At 38.5% G+C, this 19,022-nt stretch overlaps 1 protein-coding gene across 1 annotated transcript; it reads right to left on the bottom strand.

Moving 5' to 3' along the window:
- Positions 1-13,354: 13,354 nt before the first annotated feature.
- Positions 13,355-18,789, bottom strand: CDKN2C (cyclin dependent kinase inhibitor 2C). Its single transcript, XM_065409467.1, has 2 exons — positions 18,553-18,789; positions 13,355-15,221 (listed from the first exon to the last, which is right to left on the bottom strand). The coding sequence occupies exons 1-2, from the start codon at positions 18,679-18,681 to the stop codon at positions 14,841-14,843; spliced, it is 510 nt and encodes a 169-aa protein (XP_065265539.1). The 5' UTR covers positions 18,682-18,789; the 3' UTR covers positions 13,355-14,840.
- Between the last annotated feature and the right edge of the window lie 233 nt (positions 18,790-19,022).

Raw genomic sequence — 19,022 nt, 5'->3', positions numbered from 1 at the left:
AACACGCTTAAGGGTACCAGACCCTAAGACTCACACAGGGGCCACTGTTTTCAAAGGCTCTGGGTCGAAGCCCAGTGGAGTAGGGTGGGCCTGAGTTCCCCTTCCCTCCCCTCCACACATGTCCTGAATTGTAACTGCTAGGTAAAGCAGCCTTGGGATTCTCGCAGCTGGATGACACTCCCTGAACTGTAACCGGTGGGTAAAGTGGCCTTGGGGCTCTCACCACTGGGCAACACTTCGTGAACTGAAACTCCTAGATGAAGTGGCCCTTGGACTCTCGCTATTAGGTTTTATAGCCCAGAGTATTACCATAGGCGGTACTGACAGCCTGGAGCACACAGCCAAACCCCAACATTTGTTTATCAACTACTTTTTTATATATTTTATTTCCAACAATAGACTTGTATAGAATTAGCAACATAAGTGCTGGAACTAGGAGTGCTGGGTGTGCTGCTGCACCCCCTGGCTTGAAGTGGTTTCCATTATATACAGGGTTTACAGTTTGATTAAATGGCTCTCAGCATTCCCACTATATAAATTGCTCCAGCACCCCTGATTAGCAACGTCTAGAAACAAATACATTTATTTACACATTAATTCATTTTTTCACTTGTGTGACTTTAGAGAGACCTTGATTTCTTTAAAAAATCATCTTGGTCTCACTGAAAAATATAAGCTAGTTGTATTAGGCATATCTTTTTTGTTTCAAATCGAATACCCATTTCTTTATTTTTTTTCTTCATCACTAGAAATTTTAATATGGATTCAGTAAGCTCTATCTCCGTTTCTATTTAGAAATGCAAGTTAAGAGCTCTTTTCTTAGTCTTTTAGGACAGTGGTTCTCAAACTTGGGCCAACGCTTGTTCAGGGAAAGCCCCTGGCGGGCCGGGCCGGTTTGTTTACCTGCTGCGTCCGCAGGTTCGGCCGATTGCGTCTCCCACTGACCATGGTTCGCCGCTCCAGGCCAATGGGGGCTGCAGGAAGCGGCGCAGGCCAATCGGCCAAACCTGCGGACGCGGCAGGTAAACAAACCAACCCGGCCCCCCAGGGGCTTTCCCTGAATAAGCGGCGTCCCAAGTTTGAGAACCACTGTTTTAGTAAACAAACAGGCATCTTACCCTTTAATTCTGTCTGGGAGGCCACCATATTCTCCAGTTTTTATTTTTGATTTAACTTTCCAAAAATTCACATTTAGTGCTGGAAAATTGTTCTACGTTCTAATTTATTATATTTGTAATCCTTTCATTCCCCATAATAGTGAGAAGCAAAGCCAATTAGATAATCTTTCTGGTTGATTGTGTCTCATCTGTGGAGGTGAGTTTTCTCTTTGCCTCACAGACAGTGCAGCTTCATTATCTTGCATTTTTATCTTCTAAAATGTTTGCAAGACTTATCAGAAAAGCCAGAAACATCAAATGTGGAATTCTGCTTATCCTATAAGAATTCAGACTACTCTGCAACAGACCTCTGACCATTCAGGGTCTCCTGGAACTTTCCCTTCTTTGCACAAGTTGGAAAGAACCTGTTCTAAGGGCCCAGGAAATGGGCAGAATCATTCCCAGCATACAGCCAAGCATTCACAGGGACCTGTGTGACAGGGTAGTGTAAGCAGCCCATGCTCCAGACTCCCTCTTGTATGGCAGGGACATAGGTAAGGGGGAGCTTGAGAAACACTAATAGTCTATTGTAGGCATATATGTGAGTAACAGCAATGTTTGGGCTCCTTTCCTAGCCCATACATCCCCTGGAATGAAATGCATGGTAGGCCTGAAGGCCAACAAAGATGTAGTAAGCATGCAACTAATAAGGTAAACTTCAATCAGTGCTACAGTTTTCTTTGCCCCTGCAAGATCTTGATCAAAGGCTTGTGTGTATGTTATACAAGGCCTTTAGAGAAAGCAGAGTCAAATCCCACCTGTCAGTAGTCCTCAGTTCTGCCCACCATAAAGAGAAATGAGTTTCTTCCTCATACTCTGTCACAGGGAAACTCTAAGTGCAGCCTAAAAGATCCTATAAAAAACAATCCTCCACCAGATTCAAGGCTGATTATGCTTTTTCCATAAAGGCCAAAGTGGCCAAGTATTTGTTACCTTTATGCTTAATTATATGTTTAACTCATTTCTATGACAGAAACCACACAACTTGAAAAGGCTACAATTGGTACAAAAGGTACCAGTCTGTCAGTTTAACAACACAGGTTCATGTGAGTACATTACCTGAAAACTATGCGCTTTTCATTGTCTCCCTATTGTATATGGAGTCTAATGTAAGATCTCTTCCCTCAGATCCAAAGCTCTCCATGGAAATTGGTCCAAGCTACCTGAGTGTTCACCACTATCACCACAACCAGGAACTACCACAACAGGCATGTTCCATTAGACCCATGAACTAATTGACCAATCTGGGGAGACTCACAAACATGGGAGTTCACAAAACTGGGCCTAAGAATAACCATAGGCTTTACTACATTCAGAATTAAATGCTGCAAAACTCATCTTTTTTTACTTGCCTTCCCATCACTAAGTGGTTTTTTCCTCTCTCTCTCACACACACACACACACATCAATAACAAAATTATGAATGAAGAAAGTTATTTCTCCTAAAAGCTGGGAGGAAAGGAAGGAAGAGAGAGGTTGTTTCTGTTTTCAGATAGTTGGAAGACACTCAGATATTGCAGTGAAGGGGATAAGGTAATTTAGATAAGATAGAGGACTTTGCCAGCACCGAAGAAGAAATTTCAGTTTGCCCACTAGCTTTGCTCACAAAATATCATGTAATTCTTATTTTACTACACTCTTCTCGGAGGAGGAGGATAAAGATATCCCAAATACATCCTAAAAGTCATAGAACCCAAGAAGTCAATCACAACATTTAAAATCTAAAAGATAGCCTTTCTTAACCACCTCCTTTGTAAAGCTCTCTAGCAACATTCCAAAGACTCAGACATAAAATCTCATTGAAAGTTCCACAGTTTTTGAGGAAGAATCTGAAGAAGGTGTTCGTCAAATCTTTCTGTGTAAATTCTGTGGTCTCCCTTACTGACAACAGGCAGATGTGAAATATGTGGTTCCTTCCATTTAGATAAGATAAGTAAAGACAAGCAACTTTTTTGGAACACTATCTAAAAAAAGATTCTTCAGTTGTATGTTAATAAATAATTATAAAACATCCAGTATTTCCATAGGAAGCATTATTTTTCCTCAAGTGCTTGAGATATTCAATTTTACATATGTGTCATAAACAGATTCCTTGCTTTGGATGCCTGCATTGTGAAATTATTACACTAGGGTCAAAAATCAACCAAGCCTAAACCTCAAATTCCTTTTCTTACTTTATCGTAGGCTTAATATCACAATTGCACCACTAGGTGGTGCCATAATTTGGCCACCTAATTCATGCGTCTTTCAAGTGAGAATTACAGACCTCTCAGAAATAGGAGTCTGAAGCTTTTTCACACTTTAGAGAGGTAATATCTCTAGATATTAGAGAGAAAATTACTTGTTCAGAAGCTAATCTAATATATTCCCCTGAAAAGTCATTACATATTAAGATGTTAAGTTCAGTACACTTTCCAGTGGTTTGTCCAGTCTAGTTTTTGGTACTTTGTGTGATAGAGCTTCCACCTTTTCCCTTGGGAGGCTATTCTGCAATCTAGTAGATCATGCTGTCAGGCATATTTACCTGATAGTCAGCCTAAAACAGATCTTTTCCTAATTTCCAGATAAAAAATATGTAAAATGGGAGTTAAAGTCAGAGTACATATCAGTACTTAAGGGTAAAAAAAAAAAATAGATGTTGTAATTATCCCAAACTAAGCATGGCAAACTAGAAATTCAGAGTTCAAAGTACACTTAAAAGAAATCTAAACATGTTAAGGTACCCAAACAACCTTATCTCTGCCCTGTAATGACATCAACCAATAACCATACATTTGTGATTGTGGCATCTTAGTATTTAGAATAAATTAAATGGATTTTTAAGGACATTAGATTGTTTTTTTCATATTTTACCCCTCCTGGTGTCACTACAGGGCACAATTAAAATTGTAGGCTATATAATCATAACAATTAGATACAACAATGATTAATAACACTGCTTAATTACAATTTAATTTCTTCAAATATAGTCTATGCATAAGATTTCAAAGAGTTTTAATTATATAGAAAGTTTGAAGAGCCTGTGTTATTCCACTATTAAGGTAATTTAGGACAAAGAAAGCACTGTATAGATGATAAATTACCTTAAAGGATCAAGTTTTTAATAATTTCAACTCATAAACTAATGGATTTGCTTGCAAATTCTTAGAAAATTTATTCTGTATTCAGAGACTAAGTACTGTGAATCTGGGGAGGATATACTCTATTTTTCATACCTTACAAAGAGGTAAATCAGCACTAATCTATGAAGTTGTAACTGATGCCTCCATGAGAGTAAACTTTGCCTTGTACTCCTCAGTTTCTAAAGAGATCCCTTCTCATAAAAATGGGAAGCTTGCCTAGATTCCACCTGTTTCAACAGAAGTTTCTACCAAATAAAAAATTCAGTGCAAATGGCTTAAATTCTTTCACATTATAGGCAGAGTTCATAATGCTTATATTCACTTTCCAATACAAAATCTTGTTTTCAGTTGTTTATAACTTTGGCAAATTTTAACGCTCTGGAATGAAATTTTCCAGGCCAGGTGTCTGTCTTAGGCTGACTTGTTCGTTTGTGTGATTAAATTTCAACTAGAATAATTTAGCCATTTCCAAGAACAAGATTAGAGGGGGACGGTAGGGGTGGAGTAGGGTGACCAGATGGTCTTTTTCTTATATAGGCTCCTATTACTCCCGACCCTCTGTCCCCATTTTTCCCACTTGCTATCTGGTCACCCTAGGGTAGAGTGGGGAGAGACTTTGTTTTACCATATTAAAAACAATCTTCCACTATTTCTTTGAGAGTCTTTAGCATCTCCATGCTTTGGAGGAGGAACTTGAATTTAGTGGGGGATCACCATGGTGTCAGGGATGTGCCTTTTGCTGTTCCTGTGAAAATATGCCCAAATTTGGTAAGATTATAAACCTGAAAAATCTGTTTGTACATGTTCAGTACAGACTTATTCCAGTTTGGCAGTTAAATTTTCCAAAGATTCTATCTGTTCTGGCCATTTTCCATCCTCTCGCAACTCCTATGTGTTGACTGGACTGTGCATGCACCTTTCTCACAGACCAACTGAGCATGCTTCAACCTGGGGCTGTAGGGAATTAGCAGGATTTTTCCTTCAATTGCTCTTCCTGGTTGCCAGAGGTTGCTGAAGTGCTGGACACTAGAACTGAGATCAGGGAGGCTGTCTCTTGTGCTCCCAGTGTCTTCCCTGTTGGCATCCAGGCAGGGAGGAGGAGAAGGAGCTAGAACAGGGGTAGGCAACCTATGGCACGCGTGCCAAAGGCAGCACGCGAGCTGATTTTCAGTGGGCAGTGTGAGTGCCAGGTCCTGGCCCCCAGTCTGGGGGGCTCTGCATTTTAATTTAATTTTAAATGAAGCTTCTTAAACATTTTAAAAACCTTATTTACTTTATATACAACAATAGTTTAGTTATATATTATAGACTTATAGAAAGAGACCTTCTAACAACGTTAAAATGTATTACTGGCACGCAAAACCTTAAATTAGAGTGAATAAATGAAGACTCGGCACACCACTTCTTAAAGGTTGCCGACCCCTGAGCTAGAAACTGATCTGAATGCAGAGGATGAGAAAAAGGGAGTGGGGAGAGAAGAGGTTTCAGAAGACAGAGAGTGAGGAGAAGCAAGGTGACAGGACCAGTGGATGATGGGTGTTGGATAGCAGCAGAGAGGGAGCGGGACAGGAACTGCAAAGGGTGAATAACCATAAAAGGGATTAGGGTTCAGGAGCTGGAGGGGTGATGATGATGATGGGCGATCACTCGTTACTGAGTATGATCATCTTCCATGGGAGTTATGGGTCCTTAGGTGGCTAATAAAGCCAATCCTTGAACCACAAGTTCTATTACAATGAGGGCAGATGTTTTCAGGCTCAGCAGGAGGCTGTTGACCATGACTGGAAGTGATCTTAATTTTCATTGTGGATCAAATAAGGCGATGATCAGTCCAACAGTCATCAGCACTTGTCATTGCTCTTGTGAGAAGTATGTCAAGCTGGGGTGGGGGTAGTTAGGAGAAGAATGAGAGGGGGCAGAAGCTGGAGAATGGGGGTGGATACGCACAGAGGGGGAGGATAGCAGGACCACATGGATGAAGGGGTGAATAGCTGTAGAGTGAGGGGGCAGGAACCAGGGGCTGGGAGAGGGAAAAGGCACAGAGGAAGAGGAGAAGATCAGGAGCTGTTATGAGAGGGAGGTTTAGATAGAAGCAGAGGGGAAGGAGAGCAGGAACCAGGGTGGAGAACAGTGGACAGGAGCAGAGGGGGTGGAGGAACAAGACCCAGAGGGATAGGAGCAGAGAGAATGGGGTGCAGGAGGAAGGATAGAATGATGGGGCTTATAAAATGAGCAGCTATTAAATATTTTATTTTATCCTCATTCCCCGCATGCCTGATTTACTGCATGCTATTCAATCCCTGCGCCGAATACAGAATTATTAATTTCTTCATGAACTTCCTGTTCCATATTAAGAGACTATAACCCAAAATTTTGTTCTTTCTAAATATGGATCAATAGTTGATGAGCTATAAATCAGCTCAACTTTGGATTTATCTTTGGGGGTGGGGAGAGATTGCTAAATTTTATAGCAACAAATTAGTTCTTGCTTTTGTGTCTGGATACAGAGTAGCTTTCTTTGTCAAATATTATGAAACTGCTCAGTAGCAGCTCCATAAATAAGGTAAAAAAAATTATAAATCTAATTTTCAGGCCTCCTATAATTTTGTGACTAAATCTTCAATTTGCTTACAATTTGAAATGCATCCTCTTTAACCAGAAATCTCTATGCAAAATTTATTTTAAAATATTTAAAGTAATTTTAAAACTATTCATGGTGCCTACACTTGGCTGAGCGGAGTGAAGCCCTACACTCAATTTAATGGCATTTCTCTGTACGCTTCTCTGTAACACACATCCAAGAATGTCTACATACTGACTAGACTGAATGCACCATCCCCACAGCAACTGAGCATGCTCCATTTCACAGACGAGCAGGACTGTCCCTGCAATTGCTCCTCCTGCTTGCTGAAGGCCACTGCGGCACCAGAAGTGACAGCAGAAAAACTGTCTCATGTGCTTTTGATGTTCCCCCACTAGCACCCAGAAAGCCTAGAGTAGAGCTAGCCTGACTGGAATGCAGAGGAATTAAGAACTTGGGGGTAGGGTTGAGTGGGAAATCTTACATAGTAGGTTTACTGCAGCCACTAGAAGTACAGAAATTTCCAGGGGATTTCACAGTTCCAGCAATGGAGAGGGGAAGGAAAGGGAATTTGAGTCCAGCATGAGTGCTCAGATTTTGGATTTACATAAACAACTCACCTCTCCCCCACAAGCAGCAGAGCTAAAGGGATAATTTCCCCTTTCCTCTGAAAGGCCACAGATACTTTTTGCAGAGTTTTGTCCATAGTGCTTCAATTTCCTTTTGAGTTTCAGTGTTCAAAGACTGTCAGAAGTTAGAATTATTTATATGTACTCTAGTGATACAAATAATGGTTCTTGTACTGTAATTGGGAGTTGCATATGCTGATTTAGGCCTGCATATAGAACTTTTGGTGGCTCAAAAGCATAAATTAATGTATTTCAGAATTATCCCCTTACTAAACAATTTATAACTGATTCATAATAGATATTGGTCCATATTTCAAAACCACCACACAGTCTGGCATAATTAGCTGTCTCTGCTGATCCCTGAAATTGCAGGTACATTGCAGTGCATTGGCAGTATTGTGCAAGAAGTTTACACAGAATCTGCCTTGCTACTAATTCTTGTATTTAACAATTATCAAATTCACCCAATTTTTAAAAAACAAATTAGTATCACACATAGTGTGGTCATGTTATGCTTTGTGGCTGCAATGTTTTTTCAGTTAACTTCTGTGAACATACCACAATGAAAAGTCAGATTTTTTGCCTTGGAGGCCTCTAATTAGATTAAATGAATATTGTTAATTATCTACCACCTTCTTTACACAAAGCAATATGCTTCTTTAGGTTAGAATGTTCATGCATGAAGGAAATTTCTGTATATTTCAACCCATAGACATACTGTTGTCAATATTGTTACCATATGACAGTGTAGTTTAGTTCTTCTTCTTTAGTACACTGCACTTATTTTATAAAGCTGAAACAAAAAGATGCAGGAAAAATTGATATGCATCATATTAGCCACTGCTTTTTTTGTTGATGCCAGGAGACACATAGTTTAAAAAATGACTGACAGATCATAAACTGATGAAAAAGAAAAAAAAGTCTTAAAAGAAGTTTATACAAAATACATTAATAAAGAAAAGTAAAATAACCCAGTTCATATGTTTAAAAATATACTCTTTGGAGTCATAATATATTCAGATTTAGGCATCATTGCATTTTATTTTTAGTTACTTATATCTATTGTTGCCCAGTGAATGTATTTGTCCTATTCATGGATTTTAAAAATATCTGGCCTATTTGAAATCTTCATAACATTTGTAACCAGTAGCTCAATTTCTAGGCCTACTTATGGTCTAATCATCAGTGACTTAAAAAAATCCCATCTACCTATTCTTCAACATCACTAAATATAAGCAAAAGTTCATGATTTAAAATTCATTACCAACATATTAAGGTCTTACATCTCTGTTAGAATTGAGGGCATTTGAAATGATGTTACATCCCCTTTATATTAGCATACCTGAGAGAAAATGCTCTTGATTTGATATGAACTGGGCCCAAACTGACTTGTTTACATCACTGTAGTTTCGGGACCCCTCATTCACTCCCACATTATAATGTGGGAGTGAATGAGGGGTCCCGAAACTACAGTCCTTACTCAGACTGGTAAAAGCTTTTAGTCAGGCCTGCCCTGTCTTCTAAATATAAATGTGATGTGTTTTATGTTTTGTCCTGAAGTTTCATAAGGTTTAAACTCTGAAAAGAACTTTTCCACACAGCATTTTACTGTGGTTTGTGTTGTACAAAGATAAGTGTGAAAGCACTTTAATTATCTGTGTTTTAATTATTTGTGTGGACAAAACTGACTAAAATATCATTTTGCTGATAGTAACATTATTAAGGGATGAACTAACATTATGATGTCTGCCTGAATTTCTTCCTTTGAGGATGTAGTGGGCAAGGAACAGGACCATCTTGCTAGCCACTATCTACTAAAGAAAAACCTTTTCAAATGCCATCAATTAATGTTAACCTCTTAGTGGCAGTAACACAGAAATATCTAGTCCTTTCTTATGTGAAAATAAGTTTATTAAAACTACTCATTGGCTAAGTGTAGTGAGCTTGCTAATTTTTTTGTAAGTGTAGAAATTAACTGGTTACTGACAGGGGAACAAAGAAATGCATTTGGTAATCAGGTTCAGTAGTTTTCTACTTCCACCCGAAAAGCATATTATACTCTTTAAATATTTTTTTCAGGGAGAACAGTGCCTCTTTGCGGCAGTACTTACTTGGCTAGAGCTGACTAGATGGACTAATAAAGTGGGTTTGGGGCTGAATCAGTGAACTTAATGTCCTATCTGTACTAAAAGAGCTGAGTTAGCATCCCCCTCACACTCTGCCTTTTCTCCATTCATTTTGTGTCTTTGTATGGTTCTGAAGCCATTTTACAGCACAGGTGACAAAATAAATACATTTGACTTGTGCTTTTGCAGGTGCCATGATTAGTTTTCTCATAGTACTTCTTCGCTTTTACTGGAAGCAACACTGAAAAGTCAAGATTATTTAAAAATATCCAGTGTTCCTGATTGCTTATTAAGACCAACTTCGCAGAAAATGTGAATGATCCTGCCCTTAAAGAAGGCGATTAAAATAGTCTTAAAAGCACAGACCGTAGAACCCGCGTTTATCATTATAATTTATCCAGTTATAGGCCTTTTAAATAAGCGAAGCCTTATTATTGTAGCTTTCTTCCACGGTTAAAATCATACTAAAGATTACTTTCGGTGTCACCTCAGAGGTTTATTTTATCTTGCAGCACCATGGAAGTTACTTCTCCAGGGGAAGATTTGGCACGTCTGGTTATAGTCAAATAAAATAAAGTTAACATTCTTTCTAAAGGTCGATTCTTTCACTTTCTAGTCAAGAGACTAAGAAACACAGGGAATATTTTTCTCATTCGGCGGCAGATGATTTTAGCACATTATGGAAGGTCTTGAAAACCAGGAACAGGAAAACACACGTCAGTCCCCACTTCTATGGAAATCTGAACCCAAACCCATCTCCTTACTACCTCCATGTGGCATAAAGGGTACCTTGAATAGAGATGCTTCTGCCGCCTCGAAATCTGGGGGTAGGTGGGTGGGAACCCAGCGTTCAAGAGGAGACAGTGGGAGATGCTCGCAAATGCCCAGGGCTTTGTAACTTGCAGAAGGAAGAGCAGCAGTCACATTTGCACCCTCCCAGTGTCATCAGCATTCCCGCCGCGTGTACAGCGTCCCCTTAAAATACTCACCCTACTAATTCGCTGCGGAGGCATCAGGGTTATAGATCGGAGACGCAGCACCTTCTCTTCGGCGGCGGAAAACAATAATGAACACGAGCTGTCTGAAAGCCGGGGTGGGGGTGCCGGGGGTTGGGGTCGCCCCGTCCGCTCCCTCAGGCTGCTTGGCTTGCGGAGCCCACTGAGAAAGGGGGTCGGCGTGCGGGAGAGGGGTGACCGCTGAGCCCCTCAGGGATGGGGGGGGGGCTGAAACCAGGACGCAGAAAGGCCCGCGGAGGAAACTAAATAAATAAATCAGACTGTTATTTAAGGCGCGGAAATTTAAAATATTTGGACAGGAAGAGAAAGGGAAAAGAAACCGTAGAGCAAAGCTAACGGTTTTGGAGCTGCGCGTCTCCCCCCGCCGCTCCCGCGCGGGTTTGCTCGCCTGCCGTGGCCCGCCCCGAAGGGCTGCTCAGACCTGCCCCAGGCAGACCAGGGTGGCTGGGTTCAGCCAGGGTATCCCTCTGAGACCCGACTTCATCTAACTCTCTCTTTCGAGGGGTTTGTAAGCAAATCCGACATTTTGAACGCATTTGTTGTGGGGCAGATTTTTCAGACTGGCTTCTGGTTCCATGGTGAGAAATGCCTTCACCCCCCTCCCCCTCCATCATGTAAAATACAACAGTCTCTACAAAGCAAAATACAGAAGCTTTTCCTTTCCTGGCTTTTTGGTGAGAGTTTCACCAGTTTAGTAAGTAAATAATAACAATGTATGTCTGCTTTTAGTTGTTCAGTGATATGCCCAAACCTCTTAAAATTAGATAATTTTCTGTGCGTTATATTTTTAAAAGCTTGAAAAATATATTTTTCAATGATTTCTTGCGACTTTGCATTAATGAGCCTTGCATTGGCACTTAATAGTAAGTTCATTTATTATCCCACCATAGAATAAAACATTTATTTCATTCCTCTAGTTGCACAGATTACCACAGGAAGAAATTTAATTCATTTAGTTAAATACGCAGTCATTTACTATATTAATAGTGATGCTGAATTCATTTTAATATGCCGAATGCTAAGAATTGATTCTATACCTTTCCAGCATAATCACATAATGGGTTTCTTTATCTGCATTAGTATTGGACAGTTCATTCTCTGTTAATCTCAGGACATAAAACTGGTTATTTCATTCTATTACAAAGATGCTAAAATAGTTTTAATTATATTGGTTCCATACAACAATACTTTAAAATTTGTCCTGGCTCAAATGGAATTCAGCAGTCACTGTCATTGTCCTGAAGTCAATTGCAAAACAAAGGCCAAATCCAGCAACCTTGCTAAAAGCAGTGTAATCCCTTTGGATAGGCTCAGCCCCCCAAATTTGTATTTGTACATTGCGTGTTCTTTGTTTATCCCTGTATAGTTAGCTATTTTGTGCTCTTTTCATTATATTTAGTCTGTGCTTGCTGAATGTGTTACTATTTGTGTGCTCATCTCAGTGCTACGTTGTTTATTCCCCATTCCTCAAATGCTATATTAATCTCTGCTTCTATCAGCAGGACCCAATAAACTATCTCAATATTATTTCGTTCTAATTTTTACACTACACTATTTTGGATCTCTTAGTAAATATTAAACTGACACATTCACAAACGTGGAAATTTTTAACACTAGTTTTTGTTGGTAGACTACTGGTAGGGAACCACAAGTCATTTCTGAAACCACATTACATTAGCAATGTTTTTTCAATATGAGGATCCTAATTAATGTACAGCCCTTTTTTTTGTCTATGCTCAGTAAACTTTAGAGTTTTTTAGAAAAGATAAACTGACAACCCCCTTCTCCAAGTCAGATGCTATCTCCAACTAGAGGGTATAGGGTGCCACTACGGTAGCAAAAATGTGTCTTTACCTTCCAGTAGTCGTTTTGTAGTTATTGTAAACTTCGTGATGTAAAAAAAGGAAAACAATAGTATTTTAGAAGTATCAGAATGAGAAGTTTAATTTTCAATCTTGTTTCTGAGAAATAAAGAACTGTTTACAATTGAAATGTCAGAGTAAACAAAATGAACGTTAAATCAGGGGAGTGCTTTTGTATTTTATTTATACACATTGCTAGCTAGAGCTTGGTCTCATTAGAAAACACCCTCCATCTATAAAAAGGGGTCTGAAGTCCGTTGTAACTCAGCCATATTCCTTGCAATGAATACCACTATTTTTGAACCCAGGGACATTAGATTTGGAGCCGAGGCTGTTTTTAGTAAGGAACTAATTAGACCGGTTCGGTTTAAATTAAAACTGGATGCTTGTAGAGCTCCGGAGGGAGGTATAGCAGATGACATAGAAGCAAGGCAGCTCCACAGATGAACTTTGCCTTCAGATTTAGAGAATGTTTCCCTGTGGGTGTGGGGAAGAAAGTGAGAAAACATAGTGGAGACTCAGCTGTATAGTGTAACGATGAATAATGTGAATGACTAGTTGTAAAGATGGGAAAAGAATGAGGACATCACGCAATGTTTTAGGCTGAGTGGCAAAGTGACAAGGCCATTCTGTGAGGACCAGCAGGGGTTTGTTTGTGGCCATGTAACCCTATCGGATTGTGAATTGCACTCCAAGGTTTTAATAACTCAAAATATGTTTTTTACTAATCTTCATGTAATTTATCGTGTAGATTCTTTCATAAAACGTGCACCACATGCTCCGTCCTACTTAGGGGATTGATTTACAGATTATTTATGAATAAAAATTATAACATTGAAAATAAATGCACACAGCTCCATATGTCAGAGAGGTTTTTAATCAAGAACACAGCAATGTGACAGCGAGTGTATACTAAACATGTGATAAACAGTTTCTGAAATTTTTTTTTTCAAACAATGGTTATTGATTTTGGGGGTAAAACCTTTGCTGAAAAGTTAAAATAATCGTAACTAAAGTATATTCCCCCTTTCGATGCTATTTTGTTGATATTTGTAAAGGTGTTCATTTTACAATGATTTGAATCCATCTCTTTAATGCAGTCAAAATGTTTAGAATATTAAAAATAAAGCACTTCAAACTGCTGATCTGCCAAACAACTAACACCTAGAACATGGTATAAAATGTTGACAATAAATTCAGTCCCACAAGGTGCTGAGCATCGTCAGCGCCCATTGCATTCATGGAAGCAGAATGCGCTCAGCACCGCGCAGCATCAGATGGTAAGTGACTACCAACCGTATTGCCAATTCGAATATTCAGGCTTGTGTTGCGTTTCACGTGCAAGCGATAATATAATGTTATTAAAAGCAAACGTGATACCCTCTAATTCCATTGTATTTAAATTCCATTGTATTTAAATATCCACGTTTTGTGAGATGCAGCTATAGTAAAATGGTTAATTAAAATAAAAAGTTGGTGGAAAGCAAATATTTCTTAAATAGCGTCTACCTTCTCTTCGATTGTGGAATGACCAGAAAACTAGGATCTCTCTGTTGGTATCACAGCCTTATTATACCCTTTCCTCTGACAACGGTTGTCTGCTGCTTGTTTTGAAACTAGGAAAGTGCATTGTTCAGTGCACAGAAAACACGAACAACCAAGCTTAGCTGTTTTAACCTCTGGCAAACAAAAAAGCCACTTACATTGTTTCTGTTCATCAATTTCAGAAGCAGATTTGTGAAAGATTAAATACAGTGAAAAAGAAAAGTATAATCTCAATTTAGAAAGCAAATTACCTAGTTCTACAAGCTCTTATTAGTGTCCAAATGCAGCTATTTCCTAACACTTGTAGGGCCCCGTCCTGCTGTCTTTACAGGCCAAACGTCCTTTAAATCCAAGCTTTGCCTGAACCACGGGCTACACCCTTTAATATCCTGTTTTGTCAGAAGCAGTGCTTCAAATTGCTAGGCATGATCTTAAGAAAAAATATCACAGTAAAACATTTTAAAAACGTAAATGTCAGAAACATAAAGCATTTTAGCATTATCTTTTTTAGTATTAGTGACCTAAAACAAACGAAGAAAGTGTAAAATTATACACTGCAGGAACTAAGCAAAAGCGATCAACATATGTCCATTTGTGTCTCTTCTAGCATTGTGCGGATGGCAGGTGCAGGAAAATGCTATTGGTGTGATTTTTAAATATATTCATTTTCACAAAATCTACACCTTTGCAGTTTCACGCACTAGTTATTTAAAAAAAGAAGAAGAAAAAAGTTGTAATAAATGTTATTAAAAACAAGGGCTATAAGCTTTAATGTCCAAATAAGAAGTTGTTCGTGTTTGATTTAATTCGTATCTGTAGCTTCTGCACTTAAAGTGCTGCCTTCCATTAGTTTAACTACATCGTTCCTCTTGTACAGTTTAGCCAAATCGTAGGCAGTGTCTCCCTTCTTGTTCCGATGTCCCACCTTGCTTTCTGTGCGCTTAATAAGGAATTCCACTACTGGGAGGTGGCCTTCTTTAGCTGCCAAGTGCAATGGCAGGTTTCCCTCATTATCCTCAATGTTAACATCAGCGTTAAACTCCAGTAAAGTCTGCAGCGTGTCCAGGAAACCCGCTCTGGCTGCATCATGAATTACAGCGAACCCTGTACTGTCTTTCAGATCAGGATTAGCACCTGTAATTAGCAACTGCCTGGCAATTTCAGGATTCCCAAGTTTCATGACCTAAAGAGGAAAAATAAGAGTTATAATACTCCAAATAATATTAGAACTGCTTGTTTCACTCACTTGTTTTAGAATCTTCATTTTTATATTCGAGCTTTGTCACTGTTGGAGATCTATTTTACCTATGCAGAGGGACCCCGATAGAAAACTGATGTGAGGGTAAACTTAACTTTCCAATTTCTACACTAGCCACAGTAAGTTTACGAATAATTTTATTCTTTCGGTGAGAAATATCTTTCTATCTCACAGGAGATTAATATCAAAATGAGCTAGTGTGGAATATTGAGGTTATCATGCTTTTTTATAATGTTGCCTTCTATCTCAACTTTTTCATTGTTAAAATCTATATATAATTCGGTTTTACCGAAAGATGGATAACTTTCTGAAACTCTGATATTTACGCTTTCAGTAACACAAAATGTAGGATAAACTCTCCAATAAGTGTTTAAATTGTCTGTTTCTTGTCATTAAATGTCAGTCTGACCGTATAAATGTCCCGTAGTTCTCTATATAAAGAAAATAATCCTTCAACGTTTTCTGCAAGATCTGTGCTTCATTGTGTGCTGCCCAAAATGGAGAACTTAAGAGCGATGACTTAAAGTTCACATAAGTTCTTGTAAAACAAACATTTTTATCTCAGAGCTTCAGAATTTCTGTCTAAGCAATCTGTCAATGTATGTTGTTAAAAATAACCCTCTTCGGAAGAGCGATCAGTGTTCCTAACGATTCTTTTTGTTAAGTAAAACTTTATTTCTTTAACCTTGTTTGATCACATCATTAACCTATTATAACTGAGCACAGGGACATCTCTGATTAGGCATTTGAGTGGCTTGGCCTGACCCCAAAGTTCGCCAGAACTTCTGTCCCTTCAGCCTTTAAAAGAATGAAACAAGATAGATCGTTTATAATTTCCCATGTTACAGTCTATGTTTTTTCAAGACCAAGTATTCAACTACTCTAGCAGGAGACAAATTTATTATCAACATCAGATAAGGGAAAAATACCTTCTTTACTTCTTTAGAAATTTTCAACCGATATCTTGAAAATCTTGCAAAGAAGCTTTCTTTTACTAGCATAAACAAGGATTACAGTTACACTAGTCACCACAAATTACAAATTCTACACGGCATTTGTTGAAAATCTGCCGTTATTGAAAAATAAATGTGTATTAGGCTTTGTGAAAAAGGCACATGTAAAATACATATTATTATAGGATAGGATAGAGTTGGGATTGGGGAAAGGTTATCTGTGATAAGAGATAACTGAATGTTTCCTTTACATTACCTGCCATCCCTTTCAATTCTGGATAGAGATTGTAAGAGGTACGGCTATACCTCTGGAAAATAAGTGAGGGCATCGTCCTCTTTTCCCCCCTTTTTTCTTATTGTTTGGTAAATCCTGGGCGTAACTGTTATTCTTTTGGGGAGCCCATCGATTCCTTGTGCACCCTAAAACTTCAGTGTGATATAAAAAGTAATGCTAGTCGGATTTAGGATACAATTGTGGCTTCAAATATCAGTGATATTGTAATTTGGGGGTGGGGGACGTTGAGGGGGGTGGGGTAAGAGAGACCTGTGGAACAAACCTGAAGGAGGTCATACTGGAAACTCAATATCTGAGGCCTGCATGAGTACTCATCATCAAAAAGAAAAAGTGCAGAGGATAATATTTATAAGTAGTTGTTTAAATTAGCATAATTGCATAGGAGAATATAATTTCACTTTCATCCGGTTCATTACCGAGTGAACAATATTTGAAAATGTTGATTGACAATATTCTTGATCTCTGTCACCTACCCACAGCATGTTTCAGGTTTATGCGTACTGAAAATAAGTAGACAGACAACTCTGTTTTGACTGGAGTTATGGTTCATTAAATCGGTGATGATTAAGCTGCAATAAAAGTGGATATTATCAGATGGATGCTTATGTTTAATATAGCTGGGTGGTATACCAGTGTAAAATATTTCTCAAGGTAAGTCCGGTGATTGTTATTTTTTTAAAGCCCTATATTTACTGCAGCGCAACTGAATTTTTCAGCCTCATTTTAAGGATAAAAAATTTGGCTAAACGTTTCCTGATTTCCTACAGAAGTTAGTTTGTGTGAGGTTTCGATACAAGTTATTTCATTCTCTTATAAGGTGCCTGCAGTGTCACACAATCCCCTACTTATGTGATAATAATAATAATAGTGCAAGGATAATCGTATAGTTCTTGAGTTTAACTGAAACAGAAAAATAAGAATGATTATTGTGTTCAGACAAGAATTTCCTCTTTTCCAGATCCTGCATTTTGATTTTAAGCCAAAGACCCAGTAAGTGCCTGGATTTCAGTCGCAAACAACACAGTGCCTGAAAAGAACATTTCAGAAGTGAACAGTAGTTCGTATTTTTAAAAAGACATGTTTTTAAAAGTGTGAACTTAGAAAAACAAAACTATGACTCTAGTTTCACATTTCCCTACACCGTGTACAGTATAAATAGCCACAGAATTTCACCCTAGTTAAAAATTGCCAGTTTCACGTTTTCGTCTGTATTCTAACATTTTCACCATCATTATGATGATCCTAAGAGAAAAAAACTTTAACCAATTCCAATATTTAGCGGTTGGATCCGTTCCAACTACTGCCTCTAAATCTAAATACTGTAAATTAGGACATACAATCGTATAGCCTCCGAAATGAAATCTTGAGTTCATCCACTAGTGTCCGGTCTGAAAATACTATTTTTATTCAGCCTTAATTATGAATGGATAGGCAAGTGATTCAGACTGAACTCTAACTCATTCGTCTAACTGTTAATGTACATCTAGAAGGTACTCAGTGCCTGTGCAGCATGTGTCCAAATGCAGAAAGGTCATTCGTCACAAACACCGTATAAAGGAAAAGTACCATCCACTCCAGAATAAATAATCGAGAACATTAATGTATTTTTCTACCGTATGTTTTTTAAAAACAACACAAAACCTCAAATAATAATACGTATGTGTTTACAAATCTATGAAACAGTGCTCAGCTAGGATGGTTTCTTTTCATCTCGCCAACCTTTTCTTTGCCTTCCTTCCCCTTCCCCCAATAATAACATTGGATTAAACTCACAGTCTATTTGATATTGAGGATGATCCCCGTTTAAAATAATGGTTTTTGGCCAGTTGTATTTCAAGTACGTCATTTTAGGGAGTTAGAGCCACTAAAGTTATAAAATATGGCAACCAACTAGGTTAAAAAAATACAGAAATTTTGTTACACCAGCCTATTTAGAACGTTGTCTTTCAGCAACCCGGGTCACGTAGGTAGCAGTGATGAAATATTTTCTCTCTCTCTGGATACCAACCTGCAGCGCAGTCCTCCCAAATCCATTTTGGGCATTGACGTTTACATTCGTTTGCAACAAATTAGTAAGTTGCACTAGGTCCCCCCTTGCAGCTGCGGACGCCAACTCGTTCCCCAAAGGCTCGGCCATTCTTTAAGGTGACTGACGATCGAAAAAAAGGTGAGTTTGGGTTTTTTTTTAACCAGGCATGACATCGGAGACTGACAGAAGGACTGGGATGGTTAATCTTCTGGAGTAGACCTTGTAGTAAATACTCGTAAAAAACTGCTTGCCAAGAGCCCGCCCCTAAATTCACACGTGATTATTCAGCAAAACTGCAGCTCCACTTGAAAGAATATTTCTTTGCTTCTACACGTAGAGTAACTCACATTATGGACTTTGGCCATTTTAAAGGGGAAATATATTAATATATAATATCTTATATGTGTTACATATAACATATATATACACATACCTAGGAGACTAACTCA

This window comes from Emys orbicularis, chromosome 8 (assembly GCF_028017835.1).
Source record: "Emys orbicularis isolate rEmyOrb1 chromosome 8, rEmyOrb1.hap1, whole genome shotgun sequence".
NCBI lineage: Eukaryota > Metazoa > Chordata > Testudines > Emydidae > Emys > Emys orbicularis.
This window is presented reverse-complemented; position numbering and strand designations above follow the sequence as displayed.

Excerpts from the sequence above, each read along its gene's own strand:
- CDKN2C (XM_065409467.1), bottom strand. The coding sequence starts at position 18,681 with ATGGCCGAGCCTTTGGGGAACGAGTTGGCGTCCGCAGCTGCAAGGGGG. Across the intron at positions 15,222-18,552 it reads TTGGGAGGACTGCGCTGCAG|GTCATGAAACTTGGGAATCC; the intron begins GTTGGTATCCAG and ends TTTCCTCTTTAG.